General features: G+C 37.0%; 1 protein-coding gene across 1 annotated transcript in view; it reads left to right on the plus strand.

Annotated features, from left to right (window-relative positions):
* Positions 1–19,104, plus strand: part of Wdr59 (WD repeat domain 59) — a 232,172-nt gene that overhangs the window by 147,125 nt on the left and 65,943 nt on the right. The window contains exon 14 of the mRNA XM_067144938.2: positions 8,733–8,959. Within this exon, the coding sequence (XP_067001039.2) occupies positions 8,733–8,959 (227 nt within the window). The remainder of the gene's footprint in view (positions 1–8,732; positions 8,960–19,104) is intronic.

The raw sequence follows: 19,104 nt of genomic DNA on the forward strand, positions 1-19,104 counted from the left end.
TCCAAAGAAAAACAGCTTGATTTGTTCTGGGTGATTTCCGACAAAAGAGTAGCGTTACAAAAATGTTGCAAAGTTTGCGCTGGGAAGACTTGGGAGAAAGGCTCGACTAAGTGGTATGTATTATGAACATTAAAATAAGAACAATAGTTTACACCACCTTTCCAATACTTATCTTTCCTTATATTTAGGATATAAACGTTACAACAGGCGTTGTAAGATGGGACATGTTTTGCTTAACTGTCGTAAGCATCATCAGCCGAAATAAATTTTTTTTTTTTTGCTAGTTGCTTTACGTCGCACCGACACAGATAGGTCTTATGGCGACGATGGGACAGGGAAGGGCTAGGAGTGGGAAGGAAGCGGCCGTGGCTTTAATTAAGGTACAGCCCCAGCATTTGCCTGGTGTGAAAATGGGAAACCATGGAAAACCATTTTCAGGGCTGCCGACAGTGGGGTTCGAACCTACTATCTCCCGAATACTGGATACTGGCCGCACTTCAGCGACTGCAGCTATCGAGCTCGGTGAAATAAATCTCAGCCTAAAGTTAGGTCAGGGTCTCGAACCTAGTGTCGTTAAAATATATGGTACCCTAAGAATCAACATTTACATTTAGAAAATCAAATTGGCTTAAAACTAGTGTGAAAAACATAGAATGTTCATCATGGATAGGAGAAAAACACACAATCATGTTGAACAAAGGTTAAAAAACAAAAAAGTACAATCCAGAGCTGGTAGTGAAATAATTAAAATCATTCAGTCAGTCAGTCAGTCAGAATGTTCATACATAAAACAAGTGTGAAAACATATAAGAGTGTTCATAATGGCTAAGTGGAAAAAACATGTAATCGTGTTGCCAGAGGTTAAAAACATAAGGTACAACACTGAGCCGACAGTGTAATAATCAAACTCATTACTGCCAGTCAGTTAATAAGAATGTTCATACATAACAAAAAATGATTATATTCTTTTGAATGAAGAAATAATTAAATCTCACTCTTATATAGATCACATAGATCACATATTGTAGCAGACATGAAGTAGTAGCACTTCAAACAGGATTGATCACGCCTGAAGCCGCTTATAAGGTAGAAGCCTATATCCACTTCATCCAAAAACAATGGTTAAAGCCGAATAACAGGTGTCTTCATTTTTACTGAGAGTTCAAGACCGAAATGGAAAAAATAAGTTGCAAAGTGCGTGAACTAAAGTCTGAAAAATGGAAAAAGGAAAAGATGTACTCAGGTCTTGAAAATAGGGTGTTCAAATGAGAGTCTAAGATCACTTACCTCTTATGTTGGATGAGCATTGACTAGAGATATTAGCCATTCGAGGTATGCCCGTTGCTGCGTGTGTTGTATCTGTGTGCTTGCTTAGGCGGAGAGTAAGTCGGGACAGGAGGGGTAGGCGCAACAATGAGAGTGGTGGAAGTTGGAGGCGGAGTTGTATTATGGGGAGGGGGTAAGGTGGAATCTGTTATGCCGACCGGAGGGATATTTAAAAGTTTACAATTGAAGATCTTTGTGAAATTGTTATGATTTATACAGGGTGAAGCGTAATTCGCGCACTCGGGCATCGCAGCGCGACTCCTCACATGCCAGCAATAAAAAAATGTCTCTTACAAAATTTCGTCTTGCGAGTATATCCGGTAGAAAACGGACGTTGAAGAGTAGCAATCTGGCAACACTGTAACCATATGTAGGGTAACTACCGCTGTCAGCATGTTCTCGTCGTGCCGTACAGTTGGTGCAGTGGGTAGAGTTTTTGGTTGGCATGCAGGAGGTCGATGGTTCGATCCTGGGTTGAGGAGCATTTTTTACTTGCTAATTTCCATCTGACATTACCTACTGTAATACAGTAAGACACCGTTTCTGAGGTCACATGTATCCTACGTTTACAACATTTTGTAACGCTGAAACAACAAATACCTGGTTAGACTAATAAGAAATAGACAGCTGAAACAAACAGGTTACACATCTAGTAGATGAAGTGGTGCGAATAAATTCGCGCCCACGACATGGAAAGGGCGCCTTTCAAAGCTGACCAATGAAAACGATTGTTCGTCCATTTCTAGGATCGTAGTGTGTAAGTGCAAATGGTTTCTAGAGGACCCGCTGCAATCACTGTTGACGATTAAGATGCCAGATACCATACCACCTGGACTACATTTACGAAATAAAAAAACACACGCCTCAACCCAGGATCGACCACTCGACCTCCTGCATGCTAACCGAAAACTCTATCCACTGCACCAAGTGTACAGTACGACTAACTTCTGCTGACAGAGGTAGTTACCCTACATGTGGTTACAGTGTTGCCAGATTGTTACTCTTCAACGTCGTTTTTCTGCCGGATATACTCGCAAGACGAAATTTTCTAAGAGACATTTTTTTATTGCTGGCATGTGAGGAGTCGAGCTGCGACGTCCGAGTGCGCGAATTACGCTTCACCCTGTATATTAAAATTAGTGAGTAACTTGGGGACTTGTTCAATTAATGTGCTGTTGTTCTCAGGACATCATTCAAATTATTATTATTAAAATGTTGATCCAAGAAAATTTATTTATTTTCCTATCCGGTCATTAAGCTGCTTTTATTTACATATTTTATAATGTGGAGGTCCTGATCAATTGTAGAATAATTGTGGCCAGATCCCTCATGTGGTTGCTCATGGCAGAGTATTTTTTATGCTTTAAGGCATTATAATGTTCCAAGTATCTAGTTCTAAAACTGCGGCCAGTTTGTCCGATATTAGAAAATTCACACTGGGGGCATTTGAGTCTGTAAATACCAGAGTTCGAAAATTTGTCCTGGGAAGTATTTACCAAGTTGGAATTAAAGAATATATTCCGATTAGTGTTGCAAGTTCGGTAGCCGATTCTGATGTTATGCTTCTTAAATGCTGTAATGCTGTTTATTGTGGGGTTAGTGAAGGTGAAGGTGGCAGTGTTTATTCTTTTGGGCTTATCTGGAATGAAATTTTTAGTATTTTTTGATTTTATTTTACCAATAATCTTATTGATCAGGTTAGGTTTATAGTCGTTAATTTTTGCAGGTTCTTTTATATATTCGAACTCGTTTTTCCGGTTAGAAGGGGATAGTGGAACATTTAATGCTCATTGAACTAAACTGTAGAAAGTTGCTTGTTTATGAGATTGAGGGTGTAAAGACTCATTCTTTATTGTCAAAGGAGCAGCAGGGAGCTTTCTGTAAATTTGGAAAATAAAATTATCACTGGCTCTGGTCAAGGTTAAGTCCAGGAAGTTTAAAGACTTGTTGATTTTGTCTTCCTTAAGTGAACCTGATATTGTGGTCAACGTCATTAAGGCTCTTTAAAATGTTATCCTTATTATTGCGATGTGTGTCGATGGTGGCAAATGTGTCATCGACGTATCTTAGCCAAAGCTGTAGACCCTTGATTTTATTGATTATCTTGTTAGTCTCAAGGTGATCCATATAAATGTTAGCAAGGATTCCAGATATCGGGTCGCCCATCGCTAGTCCTTTCTGTTGGTCAATTTTGTTATTGAATGTAAAGAAGTTATTGTTTACTACAAATTTTAGCAAGTTGATCAATTCATCTATTTCACATTTGCTTATAGTGTTATGTTTCAAAAGGTTAGTTTCTATTAAACTAATGGTTTAATTTTCTGATATACTAGTATACAGATTGGTGACATCATACGAAACCACGACATGATTGTCGTGTAACTTAAATTTAGAAAGTTTATTACACAAATCAACTGGATTTTTGACATAGGCTTCATTATTGAACTTATAATGGCTATTTAAAAAATGGTGTAAAAATTTAGAAACCTTGTAGGTGGGACTATTACGACAGTTTATAATAGGGCGCAGAGGCACCTCTTTTTTATGTACAGTAGAAGTCTGTTATAGCGAGAATTCATAACCGCAAAAATGTACTCGCTATATAACGGATTATGAAGTCAAATAAATATTAAAGTTTACTTATTCCACCTATTCAATACATAAAAAGATATTTTAATAAAGAATTAAATCTGTAAATAAAACTATAGGGACATGTTTCGCCCTTTAATTAAGGGCATCTTCAGCCTTAATCTCAATCTGAAAGATAATTAATCAGGTACCTGATTGTAATTAAATTACATATGAATATGAAGATGATGTTGGAAATATGCTTCAGATGGTGAGCGAAATTGTTGACAATAGTTATGATATTCTTAAAATGAAGCCTTAATAAAGTCTAATATACAAGTAGTCGTAAATTTATGAATGTCCTTGTTTAAAAATTGGTAACAAATTGTATACTAGTAGTTTTTTAAGAACATGAATTTTGTAAAGTGGCGTCCTGTAGAGGTTGAGGGCGTTAGAGAAAACTTTTGGATCCTAAACAGATCGAATGTCACAATAATAATAAAAATGTAGTTGATAATTCCAAATGGAGTATTAATACATATTAAAGTTAATAAAGAGACGTTTCCATTGCTCACTTCAAGTGAGGTTTGTAATAAATTGTTACGTTGAAACAAGTAAAGCGGGGCATTTTGATGGTTGAGGGCGTTAGAGAAAATTTATCGGATGTTAGTCTGTTGAAACTCTCATGTGAAGAGATGAAACTGCAGTCTTCTAGAAGCAAGTGAAGAAGAGTGCTTGATGGTAAATAGCTGTGTTAAATATGAAGTCTCTTTATTAATGTTGAAATTGGTTGACGTAAAGAAGAGTTGGAGAGAAAACGTTGTGCGTAATTTTTATCCTGATCCTCCAACATCGCCTTTACATAGTGAGAAAACTATACCGTACCGAAGATGATAGATCGCATTTTGTGGCAAACATTTCAGTTTTCTCAAACAGCGTGATCTAAGTACTATATTTATCATCAATACTTACGTACGGTACGGTATTTCTAGCGCCAGGAGAAAATACTCTCCTCGCTATAAATTTACATGATAATAGCCTTTCTGAAATTAAACAGGTGTGAGAAAATAGAAACTAACTTCTGAAATCAATTATATCTTGAGATGTATTTCATCCTTAATTAATTGCAGTATTTAGCAATAAAATTAAGCAATCGTTTCCTCAACCTTTATGTTTAACGAGTTAACAACTGTTATCGAACACGTCATTTACGCATTTATTACGCAACAAGGCCTCTTTCATCTTGAATTTTCTTTATGGAACAGTAGTTGACGGGCTTTACCAATCGACTCCGACATCGCCTTCGAATGTCGACAAGAGAACTCGCTAGTGGACATAGTGAGGAAACGATACCGAAGGAGATTGATTGCATGCAACATAATCACTGGGGTGCATAAGGGGAGTTAGGGGTTGGGATAACTTACCAAGGGAGATGTTCAATAAATTTTCAATTTCTTTGTGATTATTTAAGAAAAGGCTAGGAAAGCAACAGATAGGGAATCTGCCACCTGAGCGACTGCCCTAAATGCAGATTAGTATTGATTGATTGATTGATTGATTGATTGATACACACACACATACATACATACATACATACATACATACATACATACTTCTTCCCGATACGTTTCTGCTTATGCAGGTCGTTCAAAAAAGAATTATAATAGCGAATTACAGTACATACATTTTAAAGTTTTCAAATAGGAACAATCTTTTGTTTTCACGCCACATTGACTTGTAGTGGGAAAAAGACTGCTCAACATCGCAGGATGTTATTGGGGCATATTTGAAATATGTCATATCATTAGAGCTCAATTGAGGCTCATCTTTCTGTCACTTTCTATGCAGCTCTCTCTTTCTATACAGCTTACCCCCCTAATTCACATAAATATATATTTCTTAGAAAGATAATCGTAAGAAATTACATATAACAATTAGGAGATGTGAAAAATCTTTCTCTTGAGACCAGTAGCGGCAATTGGGAATTAGAAGTAGGGGGGGGAAAAGTTTAAAGACAACAAAATACCCGGATTTGTTGGATATAGGGGAGGGGAGGGGGTGTATTTAAATGAAAACTGGAAAAAAAAAAAAAAAAAAAAAAAGCTAAAAAATGGAATTTCGACAGAGTTAAAGTTTGACAGCGTATCAACTTAACTGTGGTGATAATGTGTATTTGAGATTTTGATTCAGTACTATACTGTAAGACTTTCACCAAAGGAATAATAATCACACGTGTATTACAATTAAATAGAAGTACCGCGTGTGATTATACAATTAAAAATCATTTAGTATTTGACTACACACTTAGAAACTAACAGACATTAAAGAGACTGCCAGACTAACGAATGCGTGCACCAAGCAGGTGAATCATACCTCACTGTCCATAACTTTGGCAAATAATATACCCCTGCTACCCTTCCTCACAGCACATACGAAGTCTCCACTACAAATCGGTTAGCTGCATGAGCAAAATTTTTTTGGGCGTATTTCCGCTAATAATTTTATTAATAATTAAAGAAAAAGGAAATAATTAGCTGATTAGACAACAGGGCTTGTACAAATTGCTTGTTTTAATAATTCATATAATTCCTTGTTTCAGCCAGCTAAAATGGAATACAAATGTAATGCCCCCCCTCCCCCCGCCTCACCCTAATCGCCGCTCCTGTTTGAGACGACTGTAAGCAGGTATGCGAAAATGGAATAAAAAATTTAAAAATATGATGAAAATATGAAAATTCACAGGGAAATATGACCATAATATGAAAATTACCAGAAAATGACAAAAACCGTTAAAAAGCCAAAATATGACTTTATATGACCTGTGAAAATTGCATAATTTTTTAAAAAATCATGCTTAATTTTCATTTTCTATGGAAAGAATCTTAAAGAAAAAAATGACATGTCATAAACATTCGGGCCCTACTTATGACCTTTCGCTCCAATTTTTGCGTCCACACTTTGAAACCAGTCTTCAAAATCTTTTGTAGTGACCCAGGAACTTTTGTTGTTGCTGCATTTCATAGGGAGCCTGGCAATGATTTTAAAACAATGCAGCTTTGAAAATCTGCCGACTGTCAGTGGAGGCAGCTTTTATCTTCCGTCACTGTTGGCGCACAACAGAACTGTTATGCACTGTCTGGTTTGTTTCCCACTGTGACAGTTTTCCTCTTTGAATGTCATTGTATGATTGCCAAAGAGTAAGACTTACAGCCATGAATTTAATCGACATCAGTAAGGCAAGGAGAATGAATATTGAAAAGGTAAATTCTTGTCCTTGACCCGAGGTAGTGGTCTCTTCAAACACACCCCCACTGGAGGTAAGCTGCGTGTACCTTCTTAACCATCTACCAGCCCCTACTAAAAGCCAAGTCATGTCTGTACAGGGCATGAAAGTCCTTGGTGGGGTGGAAGGTAAAGGCTTCCACTATCTGTAACCGCACCACTTGGTGGTTTAGAGTAGTTAGTCTTATGCCCGGTTGCCTTTGCCCCCTGGAATTAACTTGTTACTCATTTTTTTGTGTAGGTTAAGTGAACCTTAGGACTATGAGTACTTCTGAAAGTGGAGGAAATCTTATTTCTTAAATTTTTCAACTTCCTGATGGAGAGTTTAATCCACATAATTCCATACCAACCCTCCTGACAATCTTAAATTTCTGGCAGTACCAAGAATCAAACCCGAGTCTCTGAGGATGGCAACCAATAGCACTAATCATAACACTACAGATGTGGTCAGAATGAATACTGCAACCATTTGACAAGGAAGAGCGCTTGCATTAGCTATAGAGCAAAATGGCAAGACGATACAGTGGTATATGGTACCCGGACATTTTTCTTCATATTAAAAGAATTAAAAGAATAGTTTTAACATTTTTCAACTAAACTGTAATGTACAGGGAATAAGTATGCAAAGTTTGAACTTCCCAGCTTGTCAAGAAGTCAGTAAAAATCCTTGGTCAGACCCACAACTGGACAGAAACCATGATGGATACCTTTGTAGTATTTTTCTCTGCCTGCATTCTGGATGATTACATGTATAAAGATAATTATGAATCCCAGATGTTTCACAATTATCGTCATCTTCATCTTCCTAAGCTTTCTCTCCGTGTACAGACACAAAATTTTCTTTGATTTCAGAAATTTTCATTATAGCATAGGAATTATAATAACTTAGCAATTATTTCTGCAAACATTTGTATATTTCTAAGCAGGTTTCTTCTGACAATTGGGCTTATACAAGTTGTGAGTTATGACTTTGTTGCTTATATATTGTATCCACTAATTTTGAGTAGTGTGATTTTTAAAAATCGTTGCTTTATCTACATTAAGTCGGTTTGATTTAGTACCCATTGTGCTCATTTTATCTTATGTTTTTTGTCCTGTGTTCATTGTTTTGTGCCACTGGTATTCATTTGAATATTTTTATATCCCCTTTTGTTGTGTTTTTGCACTTTGAAAAAACCTAATCTTCGCAAGTCAAGACTAAATATCTGCTAAGAAATCCCCTCAGTTAGGACCAATGCTCATTCCCCTAATGAAGCTGGAAAGCAGAAACAAGCTCGTCAGGAGCTAAGAAAGATGTAGAACTGGGATTGATAAGGAGGGAACCCACGTATGTGAAGACAGCAATTTATGAAGATTGTCTTTGTCCTTTTGTGATTGTATAGCCATACATGTGTCTTTTTTTCTGTTGCTCACTCTCCCCACTCTGACCTGTCAGCATGTTCACCATAATGTGTGTTCCTTTCTTTCTATATAGCACTGTAAATTTAGTGTGTATAATAATAGCCTACTATTTTGAGGGTGAAATACTTATTCTGTAATTTGACTTTTTTTTGTAGGTACTTTGGTTTGTTTTGGACGACCTCCTGTTACAAGACGACTGTCAACACGGTTGGATAGTCCAACTCCTCGGTCACTCTCTGCTCTTGGAGGAAATCTGAGCAGTTTTCATTTAGGTGGCTCCCCCAGTAATTCATCTCAGTATTCTCTCATGTATCCTACAGTTGGTGGTGGCAGCTCTGGTGATCCAGCTATGTCCCTTTCATCCTTCTATTTTCAAGAACGAGTGAGTAAACTTTTATATTTGAGAATTTGTAGTGAAATTTGTCTCTCATATTTTTGCACTCAAGAAAATTTTGGAAGTTGTATTTCAAGTACAGTAGAAGTAGCTTATTATCAAGAGTTGTATTGGAGAGATTTGTAAATACTATTTCGTGTCCTCCAGTACTTTGTATTCCTCTCACTCTACTTCTTCTACTTCTTCTTCTTCGCCTAGTTGACAAGTCGAGGGCTGCTCCAAAGCCAGTACATTGCCGTAGGTGCCACTGGATTCTGAATTACATTCGTCACCCTTATCCAGATTTTTCTATTGATAACTGTGACATGGGCTTGAATTATGGTAAGCCTTAGGTTTTTCAAGTCACAAGGTTTTTGAAGTCATGCTCAATCTGTTGAGTCCAGTCTTCTTAGAAACTGTCCTTTGAAACTTCTGTTGTGCTGGTCACTACTGCCAGAGAAGTCTGTATGATATCCTGTTGTCTTTCAAACCTCATCTGGATTGCTTCCTCACCTAAGTAATGTGAATGCTGCAGCTGCCTATCCAATCCTGTTATATATTTCTGCATTCAGTGCCACTTCATATTTGCTGATCAGTGATCCAAGTATGTGAATTGCTAGACCTGTTTTGATTGGTATGCCACTGAGGTGAACATTAGACTGCATCCCATCCATTGTTAGGATTTTGGTCTTATATACGTATAATTGTTACGTTGTTTCTGCCTGGCAGTATATTATTCAATTTGCACAAAATAGGATTACTAGTAATACTTTGGAATTTCAATATATAGTTAATATGTGCTTACACAAACACTGTAGTGCCTACTTTTTTCAAATGCCAATATTGTCTTTTTCTTTTTTTCTTTTGTATCATCTCAATCTGTTTTTCCAGTTCATACAGAATTATCTGCCAAATGTTTGGCGGCATAACTTGACATCCTAAGAGATCCAGTAATTCCGGGTGGATGTGCTCCCTTAGGAGGGTAATGAACCCTCAGTGGAGGAAATGCCACTGGAATCCATGGATAGTAGTAGGCAGCATTGCTACTATTACTGAAGTGAGACTTATGGAAAATAATTCCTTCTCAGGCTCATTATCAGACAACTACAGGCACAGCTTTGTCATCATCGTATGTGGCTGTAATGCTTCGGGGTAGAAAGCAATAAGAAACTACCACTCTAATTTTCTCAAGAAAACAATCATGGCGATACAGAATAATACAAAGGCCCCTTGTCCTAGGTACTAAGAATCCCCACGATGATCAACACTCCAAACCGACTTCTAGTAGAGACACTTTAAAGATCGGTACTTGGAATGTCAAAAGTATGTACATGTCCGGTAAACTACTTAATACAGTTCAAGAAATGGAAAGACTAAAACTGAATGTTCTTGGAATCAGTGAAGTTAGATGCCCTGGTTCAGGAGAGTAGATGTAGACGGCTTGTGGATGTACTACTCTGAAAGTCAGTTAACTCTGGATCCTAATAAAGTGGGAATATTAGTGGACAAACGAGTGAAGAAATGATTGTGAACTTCCTACCCTATTCTGATCAAGCCATGCTAATACAGCTAAAGGCAGAACCAAGAAATATAAACATAATTCAAGTATATGCCCCAATAGCTGTTAAGTCTGACTGAGAGGTAAACAGATTCTATTCCGAAGTAAGAAATCTACGATCTCACATCAGTAAGCATGAAATAATCATAATCATGGGTGACCTTAATGATAAAGTTGGAAAAGGAAGAGTTGAAGATACTGTTGGGGAATTTGGACTGGGAAATTGTAATGACAGAGGAGGCTTACTTGGGGAATTTTGCCAAGAGGAGACATGATCATCTCTAATACTTGGTTTCAGTTACCTTGTAGAAAACTATATACGTGGAAATCGCTTCAAGATGATCCTAACCATATTGTCAGAAATCAAATCGACTATATCCTAGTAAATAAGAAATGCAGGAATGGCATATATGGGGCGAAAACCGGCCCAAGGGCGAACATAGAATTGGTTCATAATCTGTTAGCGGCCCAAGTTCCCTTTTGGTTGGAGAAAATTCTCAAGAGAACAAAAAGCAAAATAAACTTTACTCCACTGAGGACCAGAGAAATTTATAAAAATAACAAACATTTTCAAGAGTGACTGTAAGCAAGTGCAAGTGAACAACATGGGCAAGAGTTAGGAAACATCTAAGGTGGAAAATAAAATTGAAAATCTTTGGCAACAGCTGAAGGAGCAATCACATCTGCACAGAACTCAACTATGGAAATGAGAACTGAATCAACTAAGAAAAATTGGATAATGGTAGAAATATTACATCTAACGACCTTATGATGGAAATACAAGAATGTTGATTTAGGGAAATACGATTAAATAAGGAAGTTATGTGAAAGAAAATCAGGGAGGCTAAGGAGTGTTGGTTATTATTATTATTATTATTATTATTATTATTATTATTATTATTATTATTATTATTATTATTATTATTATTATTATTATTTATTTATTTATTTTCCTTAAATTGTACATGTACAATTTAGGGGTGGTAGATGGAGAAAGGCAAGCCCCACATACACGGAAGTGCCTCCATCTCCACATGTGTACATAAACTCTACTGAATATTGACATACAAACTTATGTAGACAATTTTAAATTTACATATTTACACTACAAACACTGTACCCTTAGAATAATAATTATCTTGATTTATCCTGAAAATATTAGAGTTGAGAACACCCAGCCATTTATACTCCCTCTCAGACCCCTGTATACACACTCATTCACAACCACTCCCACACGCGCACGCATACACATTCGCCCACATACAACTGTACTTGCACCCGTCCTTCTTGCAATTCTAATTTATACAAGTTATATACATCGCGTATGGGTTTCTATTTACATATACATTTTCTTTACTTCGCAAAGGAAGTGAGGAAGAGGAAGTAGCTTTACCTCAGATGGTACAGTATAAGGTTCCAGGTACGAGCAGCCCTTGAGTAAAACCCATTTAAATATGAGGTTGTTCTAGCGAAGGGAGGGTCAAGAGTAACTCCTTGGCCTCTTTTAACAGAGCGGTAATTGAGCTGCAGGCGGTGGAAAGGGGAGAGGTGTGTGTTATCTGTCAGGGATTTCCTAAGGAAGGCTACATCTATTTGTGTACATAACGAGTTCACTGGTGGCAATGACCTGGCTGTGTTTAAGGGGATGTGTTTGTTAATTAAACGTTCTGCTCGTCGCTGGATACCTTCTAGTTTCCTCATATTTTCCGTTGTAGTTGGATGCCAGGAAGGAAGGCCATATAATAGTATGGGCCGCACAAGGGAAATATAAGCCGTTCGTAGGGCTTTACTTCTTCCTCCCGAGAGACATCTACGGACGAAACCTAGCGCCCGGTATGCCTTACACCTCACTTCCTCCACGTGTTTATTCCATTTCAGATCGTCCGTAATGTGAATACCGAGCAGTCTGATGGAGTTAGAAGTCGGCAGTTGGATTCCACATAGAGTAGGTTGGTTTTGGAGTGGTTGTTTAGCTCTGCTTAGTCTTATATATTTACACTTCTTAATATTTATATACATTCTATTTACCTCACACCACAGAGCTATACTATCCAGATCCGATTGGAATTGTACAAAATCATTGTTTTTCATGGCTCTGAAAATGACCGTGTCATCGGCATACTGCGCCATGGTCGAATTTACACAATCCGGTAAGTCGAGAGCATAAATCGTGTAGAGGAGGGGCCCTATCACACTGCCCTGAATTACTCCAGAAGTAATTGTGGTTTGGCTGATTTGAAAGGAAGTTATCAAGAAATTGAAGACCTACAAAGCAAACATGATATGTTTAATTTGCATAAGAAGTTAAAGAAAGTAACAGGTAACTTCAAAACTCAACCATACACTCGACTACTGAATGCAGCAAATAAACTGATTTCCAGTTAAGAGGAGGCAGTGCTGGGGCTGTACCTTAATTAAGGCCACGGCCGCTTCCTTCCAACTCCTAGGCCTTTCCTATCCCATCATCGCCATAAGACCTATCTGTGTCGGCGCGACATAAAGCCCCTAGCAAAAAAAAAAAAAAAAAAGAGGAGGCAGAAGAAGAACGGTTGAATTACATGTAAGGTCTATTTGGATGAGGAACAATTTCACCTTTAGACCTGATAAGTACAGAGTCTGGACCTGAAATTTTGATCAGTGAAGTGCAGAGAGTCATAACTTTATTAAAAATTGGAAGAGCAGTAGGTCTAGATGATATCCACCCTGAAATTCTAAAATTACATGATGAAAACAATGGTGGATTACTAACCAAGTTATTAAATTATATATACATGACAGGATACATCCCACACCACAAGGATGGCTTAAGTCAGTTCTAATCCCCATTCCTGAGAAGCCAAATACAACTAGATGTAGACAATACTGACTCATTAGTGTCATGAGTCAAATTCTTAAATTGTTTGTAAAGATAATACATTTCAGAATTCATATGTAATGTAAAACTGGACATATTTGACAAACAATTTGGTTTCCATAAGGTCTTTGGGATATGTGAGGCCTTTTTCTGCCTGTTGACACTTTAAAAAAATTACATATCTAAAGATGTAGTCCATAATAGCGAAAATTCATAACGGCAAAATATTTACTCGCTATAGCGGATTGTCATTATATCTGATTTTTCGTATAAATCGGGGGGGGGGGGAACCCCACACACACTAAAAGCAGGATGAAACGGCAATCATTTTGTTCAAAACTTGCATTTTCGCAGTTTTCCATACTACAGCTTAGTCGTTAGTATTTTTTTCTATTTCCGAGACAGCGTGAACGCGTATATTCAATTTGATTGTGGAAAATTGTGGTAGTATCACCCCAGTGGCTTCTGTGGCAAATGTTTTAGTTTTCTTATTCAAACAACATTATCTCACCTAACTTTACCTAAATTTCAAGCACCAGTAGTGTAGTGATAAACTTTTTGCTTTAAATTTACCTGGGAATAGCATTTCCAAAATTTAACCAGATGTGAGAAAATACAGTGAACATCTTTAGTGGATTTCCTCATTAGGATGATTTCTCACTTAGCATGTTGTAAATTCGTAGTCCCGATTCACGTCGTATTAAATCTATATAAAACTACACTTATCGCATCACAAATTTTCATTATTACCGCTTAGTATGATCACATTTTTCCTAGCCCTGCAAATGTCCTTTGCCGTCCCTTGTGAAAAGGATGATGGTGAAGCTTGTATGAATTATTACATGGTTATATTCCATGATGCAATACCTCTGATAAAAACTTTGGCAGATATTGATGATTAAAGCCCGGATTTTTATGCAGTAACAGGTTAGATTGCAAACTAATTTGGTTAGTAGGAAGTGTCGGCCATTCGCTCTTCCATAATGTAGCAAGAGTTACATAATTATAGGGGTTCTGATGGGCCGTACCCCTCATGTTTATGCAAACCCCATAGCATAATCGTTGTGAAGGTGGACTATACTTGCTTCAGTAAGTTTGCATTCTTACCTATTAATGCATAAAAATCCGGGCTCTGTTGAAGGTACAATTATTGGTACTAATATTATTACTGCCTTTGCAAGTAAGGAATCTTTTACGGTAGCTAATAGCCTTCGATGGATTTCTAAGCATAAAGCAAAATTATGGAGAGGACACGTATTAGCATTTGTTACTATGATTAAATCTGAGGAATTTCATTTAAAAGCAAATATATTTGGAAATTGTACCCTATACTTTAAAGTGTAATCCTATCCCTCTTCTGTGTGTCCAGGCTTATCTGGGCGCTCCAACAGCCCTTTTAAAGGCTACCATAGAAACCTTAATTGCAAGAGCCAGCCGCACATAGCATTTAAATTAAGCGATCGTTTACTTCAGGCTTCATTTCTAATGAGTTAACTACTGTTATCAGCCACGTTATCCATGCATTTAAAATATGAAAACATGTTCTGTGTTGATTTAAAGTTAAAAACTTCATCACTGATCCGTATTGAACTAATAATTACAATGCTAAAAAGAGAAAGATGTTCCACCTATTCAGTACAATAATATTGTTGCACGAATTAATGTAGCAACATATTTAATATGTTATGGGACCGGTTTCGACATATGTTCATGTCATCATCAGCCGATACAAAAATGGCAAGAAGTCAACACAATTGTAACAAAGGCTCATAACACGCACATTCTTATGAACATTTATCAGGAACAAGTTGAACAAATACGGAAGTTTAAGTACCTTGGCAGCTGGATTGGACTTGGACCCAGATTTAGAGATCCATGTACAAATAGAAATGGTTCTTGCTAGCTTTCTGAAAATGAGAACTCTACTGCATGACAGAAGCTTCACCTTGGAGACACGACAGAACTTTGTCAGATGCTATGTATATTCAGGCGGTGAAACATAGACTTTGAAATGTAATACCATTAGGAGAATAAATGCCTTCAAAATGTGCATTTTCCAATGGATTATGAATTTCATGGACTGACCATGTCTCCAATGCTGTTGTACTCCGATGCATAAGGAGGGAATGAATGTTGATGTGTACAATCATATTATGAGGAATGAAAAGTACAACCTACTAAAATTGATCATGCCGGGCAAAATTGATGGACGTAGAGGTCATGATCAAAGGACATACTTTTGGCTGAGAAACTTACGGGATTGGACAGGACTTGATTCGAGTAGAATGATGAGGACAGTCGAACATTGTGCAGACTTTGCTGTGATTCTGGCCAACCTTCAGTAATGGAGAAGGCACTGCAAGAAGAACAGGGTTATCAAAATATCACTACAGTATTTACATCTACGGCAGAAATGTATTTCTTAATAGTGTTTCTTGCTGCAGTTACTATTGCATGAGGGGGCATGCTGTTATCTTCACAATCATCTTTGTTATCACTTTTTTCACTTACATTTTACATATGGGATTCCACCAACACTGTTCCAATGGTGACAACTTCATTGCCAACAGTCATCTATTGAACACTCTGTGTGTAACTTTACCCACGTAGAGGCAACCACCACCGCCACCACCACCACGACCTTTCCTACAATAGAATGGACCTTCTATTCACTTTCGTTCGTAAGAGAAAATAATAACTAAGGTAGTTAACAAAAATTCTCCCCTTTGTGTGGATTTTTGAGAGTAATTACTTTTCCCTTGGTAATTCTTCATAAATATAATGACTTTCCCTCTGGGGTAAACACTTTGTCAAGATGGAATTCATTCTAACAGGGTAGCCTGTGGATCCTATGCTCAGGGTACACTCATTAGCGCATTTTGAGTTCTTCGATATTTTGTGGTCTTGATCTTTTGATGGTTCTAATTAATCCTCATTACTCTGTAGTGGCACAGTCAACTAATTCACCACGTTATAACTATATGTCGACGAATAATCTTTGTCAAAATAATAAGTGTACGCCATAGTTGGAAAGGAAAGTTTCTGTCACACAAAAGGTGATGTTTTGTATTTTAATTTTTTATCAGGAAAAAGGTTAAAATTTGGTAAGCGATCAGATTTGTACAATAAATGCATTTAAAAACATATAAAATTAATAAAACACAAAGTTAAAAAAAGGTATAGCAGGTAAACTGTTCAATGTGCCTATGTTGGAAGGATGAGAAAATATCCAAAAGAAAATCACATTTTTATTTTATATTCACCTCCATACAGCATCTCACACATTTTAAATGAATACAAGTTACCTTTTCAGTTTTATCTGAATACAACTGTGAAATCATTGAAAGTAGATCATGGTCAGTGTCTCAGCATTTGCAGCTGTCAATCGTTGTCTCCTATCACTTACTGCGAGAGTCTATTTTGAAAACGACCTTTCAGAATCTACGTTTGAACGTCGATATCACACACATTTTAATGCAGCAGTTGCGTTGTCTCTGTGTACAAGCTTTAATCCCATGAAGATCTCCGGAACATTTACATTCACATAATCTTCTTAACAAATGGGGCATTCTTCTTAAACTGGAGCAGTTCTGTAGGAGTACTTCTAGGTGCATCTCGAGGATCAAACAGTAACCCAGTGGCCAGACCTGTGGTCCTTAATGTCCAGATTTTTACTAGAACTGACTGGGCAACACACATAAGCGTGGACTTCATTTATTTGCATCTTTTGAGGACACTGTTCCATGTTCTGGAGGATTATCTGGTTGAATACTCCACTATCATCTAATAACTTAAACTTTACCTTAAGGTCATCTAGCCTCCCAGTGCGTACACCAGGCAGGCAGTTGCAAAAGCTTCCGTTGCAAGAGCAACAAGGCAGCGAAGATACAAGCAACTGATATACTGAAGTTGAGCAATCACTGGCCACCACATTGCATGCTGCTTGGTCTCGTACCTGCCTTCAGTACATTTCGGCTCTGCTTCAGTAGTGATTGCCCACTTAGGGTGGCCTGTTGATACTTATGCTCCATACGGATTTACTTCTGAATCGACAGTTCACAAACCTTGTGACCTATGTCTTACCTATGTCACCAGCACTCTACTGCTGTAAGAACGGCTCTGTGGCATACAGCTGTTGTAAAATTTAATACTATTCTCAGAAAACCTAATGAATCATGAGTGAAAACAAATTTTACAGAAACTTAAAATATGCTATATGGATTTAAAACATCTGACTCAAAATCGATAAAAGTAACCTATTAGGAATAAATGAAAATGAGGAAATAACACATTACTCATCACTAGAACCCAGATTTCCATGCAAATGCATGTTTTTAAATAAGCTAGCTACACTTCTCAAACTTTGCAAATATTCGTTTCACGGCTTAACAATTCCAAATAACCGTTCTTTTTCCGTGCATGTTTGCATCTTTTGGCATTTTCGGAGAAAATTCATGTATAATGCATATTTGGAAGATTTTGGATTTAATAGCGCATATTTGGACGTTTAATATTGCATAATGTGACTTTTATTCTGACTTTGATGCATATATATTGTTAAGTTGCATCATAGTGCATTTTCTGAATGTTAGTTTGCAGAATTTGGGACAATTTTTCACGTTGTAGGCTACAGTATGTCTATTACTGAGAGACGGAGAGAATGTATTCCTGGCATCCTATGTGACAACCATAGTTAGTAGCCTACATACGGTACAGGTCCTACAGTATAATGCAATTAACCAAACACTTTATCTGTTGCTTGAGTAAACAATAACGTAAGTCGGAAGGCCCCACGTCGAAATCTAATTCTTAGGAATAAGGTGTCCCAGTTTTACAGTTGTACATTGCTATAAATTGAACCGTAAATTGTGCATTAATCATTGACGGCTCATTTTTCGTTTGTTAGACGAACAAAAGAAACCTTGTATCGCACTTCTGTGGCGCCGCGTTACTGGAATAGCAGCTTACAAATTCTGGTTTTTTATTGAACCCTCTACCATTGTTATCCTGGAATGTCCTACCTGGAACTCTCAATCGTCACACGTCTGTGTTATGTCATAGAAAGAAAGAGATCCACCTTATCAATACTAAATTTAATAATGTTTTTTAAAACAGGACCGGTTTCGACTTATCACAAGTCATCCTCAGCCGTCATTTACATACACATTAGAATACAGGTTTTAACAGTTGTATCTTACAAATAAACATGTCATGTTTGATAGACATTAGGTAGTATGTCTAGAAGTGAAATTCTGCTTCTTACATCTAGGTTTAGAGGATCAAGAATATTAAAAAGATATCTATCTTTAACACATTAAAAGAATTATAACACATGATAAAATTTGTTGTTTACACCTGACCTTGAATATAGCATTAACGTTCAAGTTTTACTAGTAATAGTTCTTTAAAAGGACTTTCATATTGCGTTGTTTTTAGTCGACTAAATATGCTTAAATGTAGCCGCATGTGCTTATACAGTATACTTTTTATTAGGCTTAGACTTTGTCAAAATGAGTAATGTGAATTCGAAGTTGAAATTACAATAACAAAGTGAAATGCGTTTGAAATAATAGTAAGCTAGGTAATTGTAACCTCTGTTGAATGACTCCTGCAATTATATGCTATTTAAAAAATACTGCAAAGAAGACATTAGCACACTTCAGTATATAAAAGTTGAAAGGTAAAAGACAATCATATACGTTTTGTGAAATTCATATGAAGTATTGTTCTTTCTTCATGCGT

This window comes from Anabrus simplex, chromosome 1, assembly GCF_040414725.1.
Source record: "Anabrus simplex isolate iqAnaSimp1 chromosome 1, ASM4041472v1, whole genome shotgun sequence".
Lineage (NCBI taxonomy): Eukaryota > Metazoa > Arthropoda > Insecta > Orthoptera > Tettigoniidae > Anabrus > Anabrus simplex.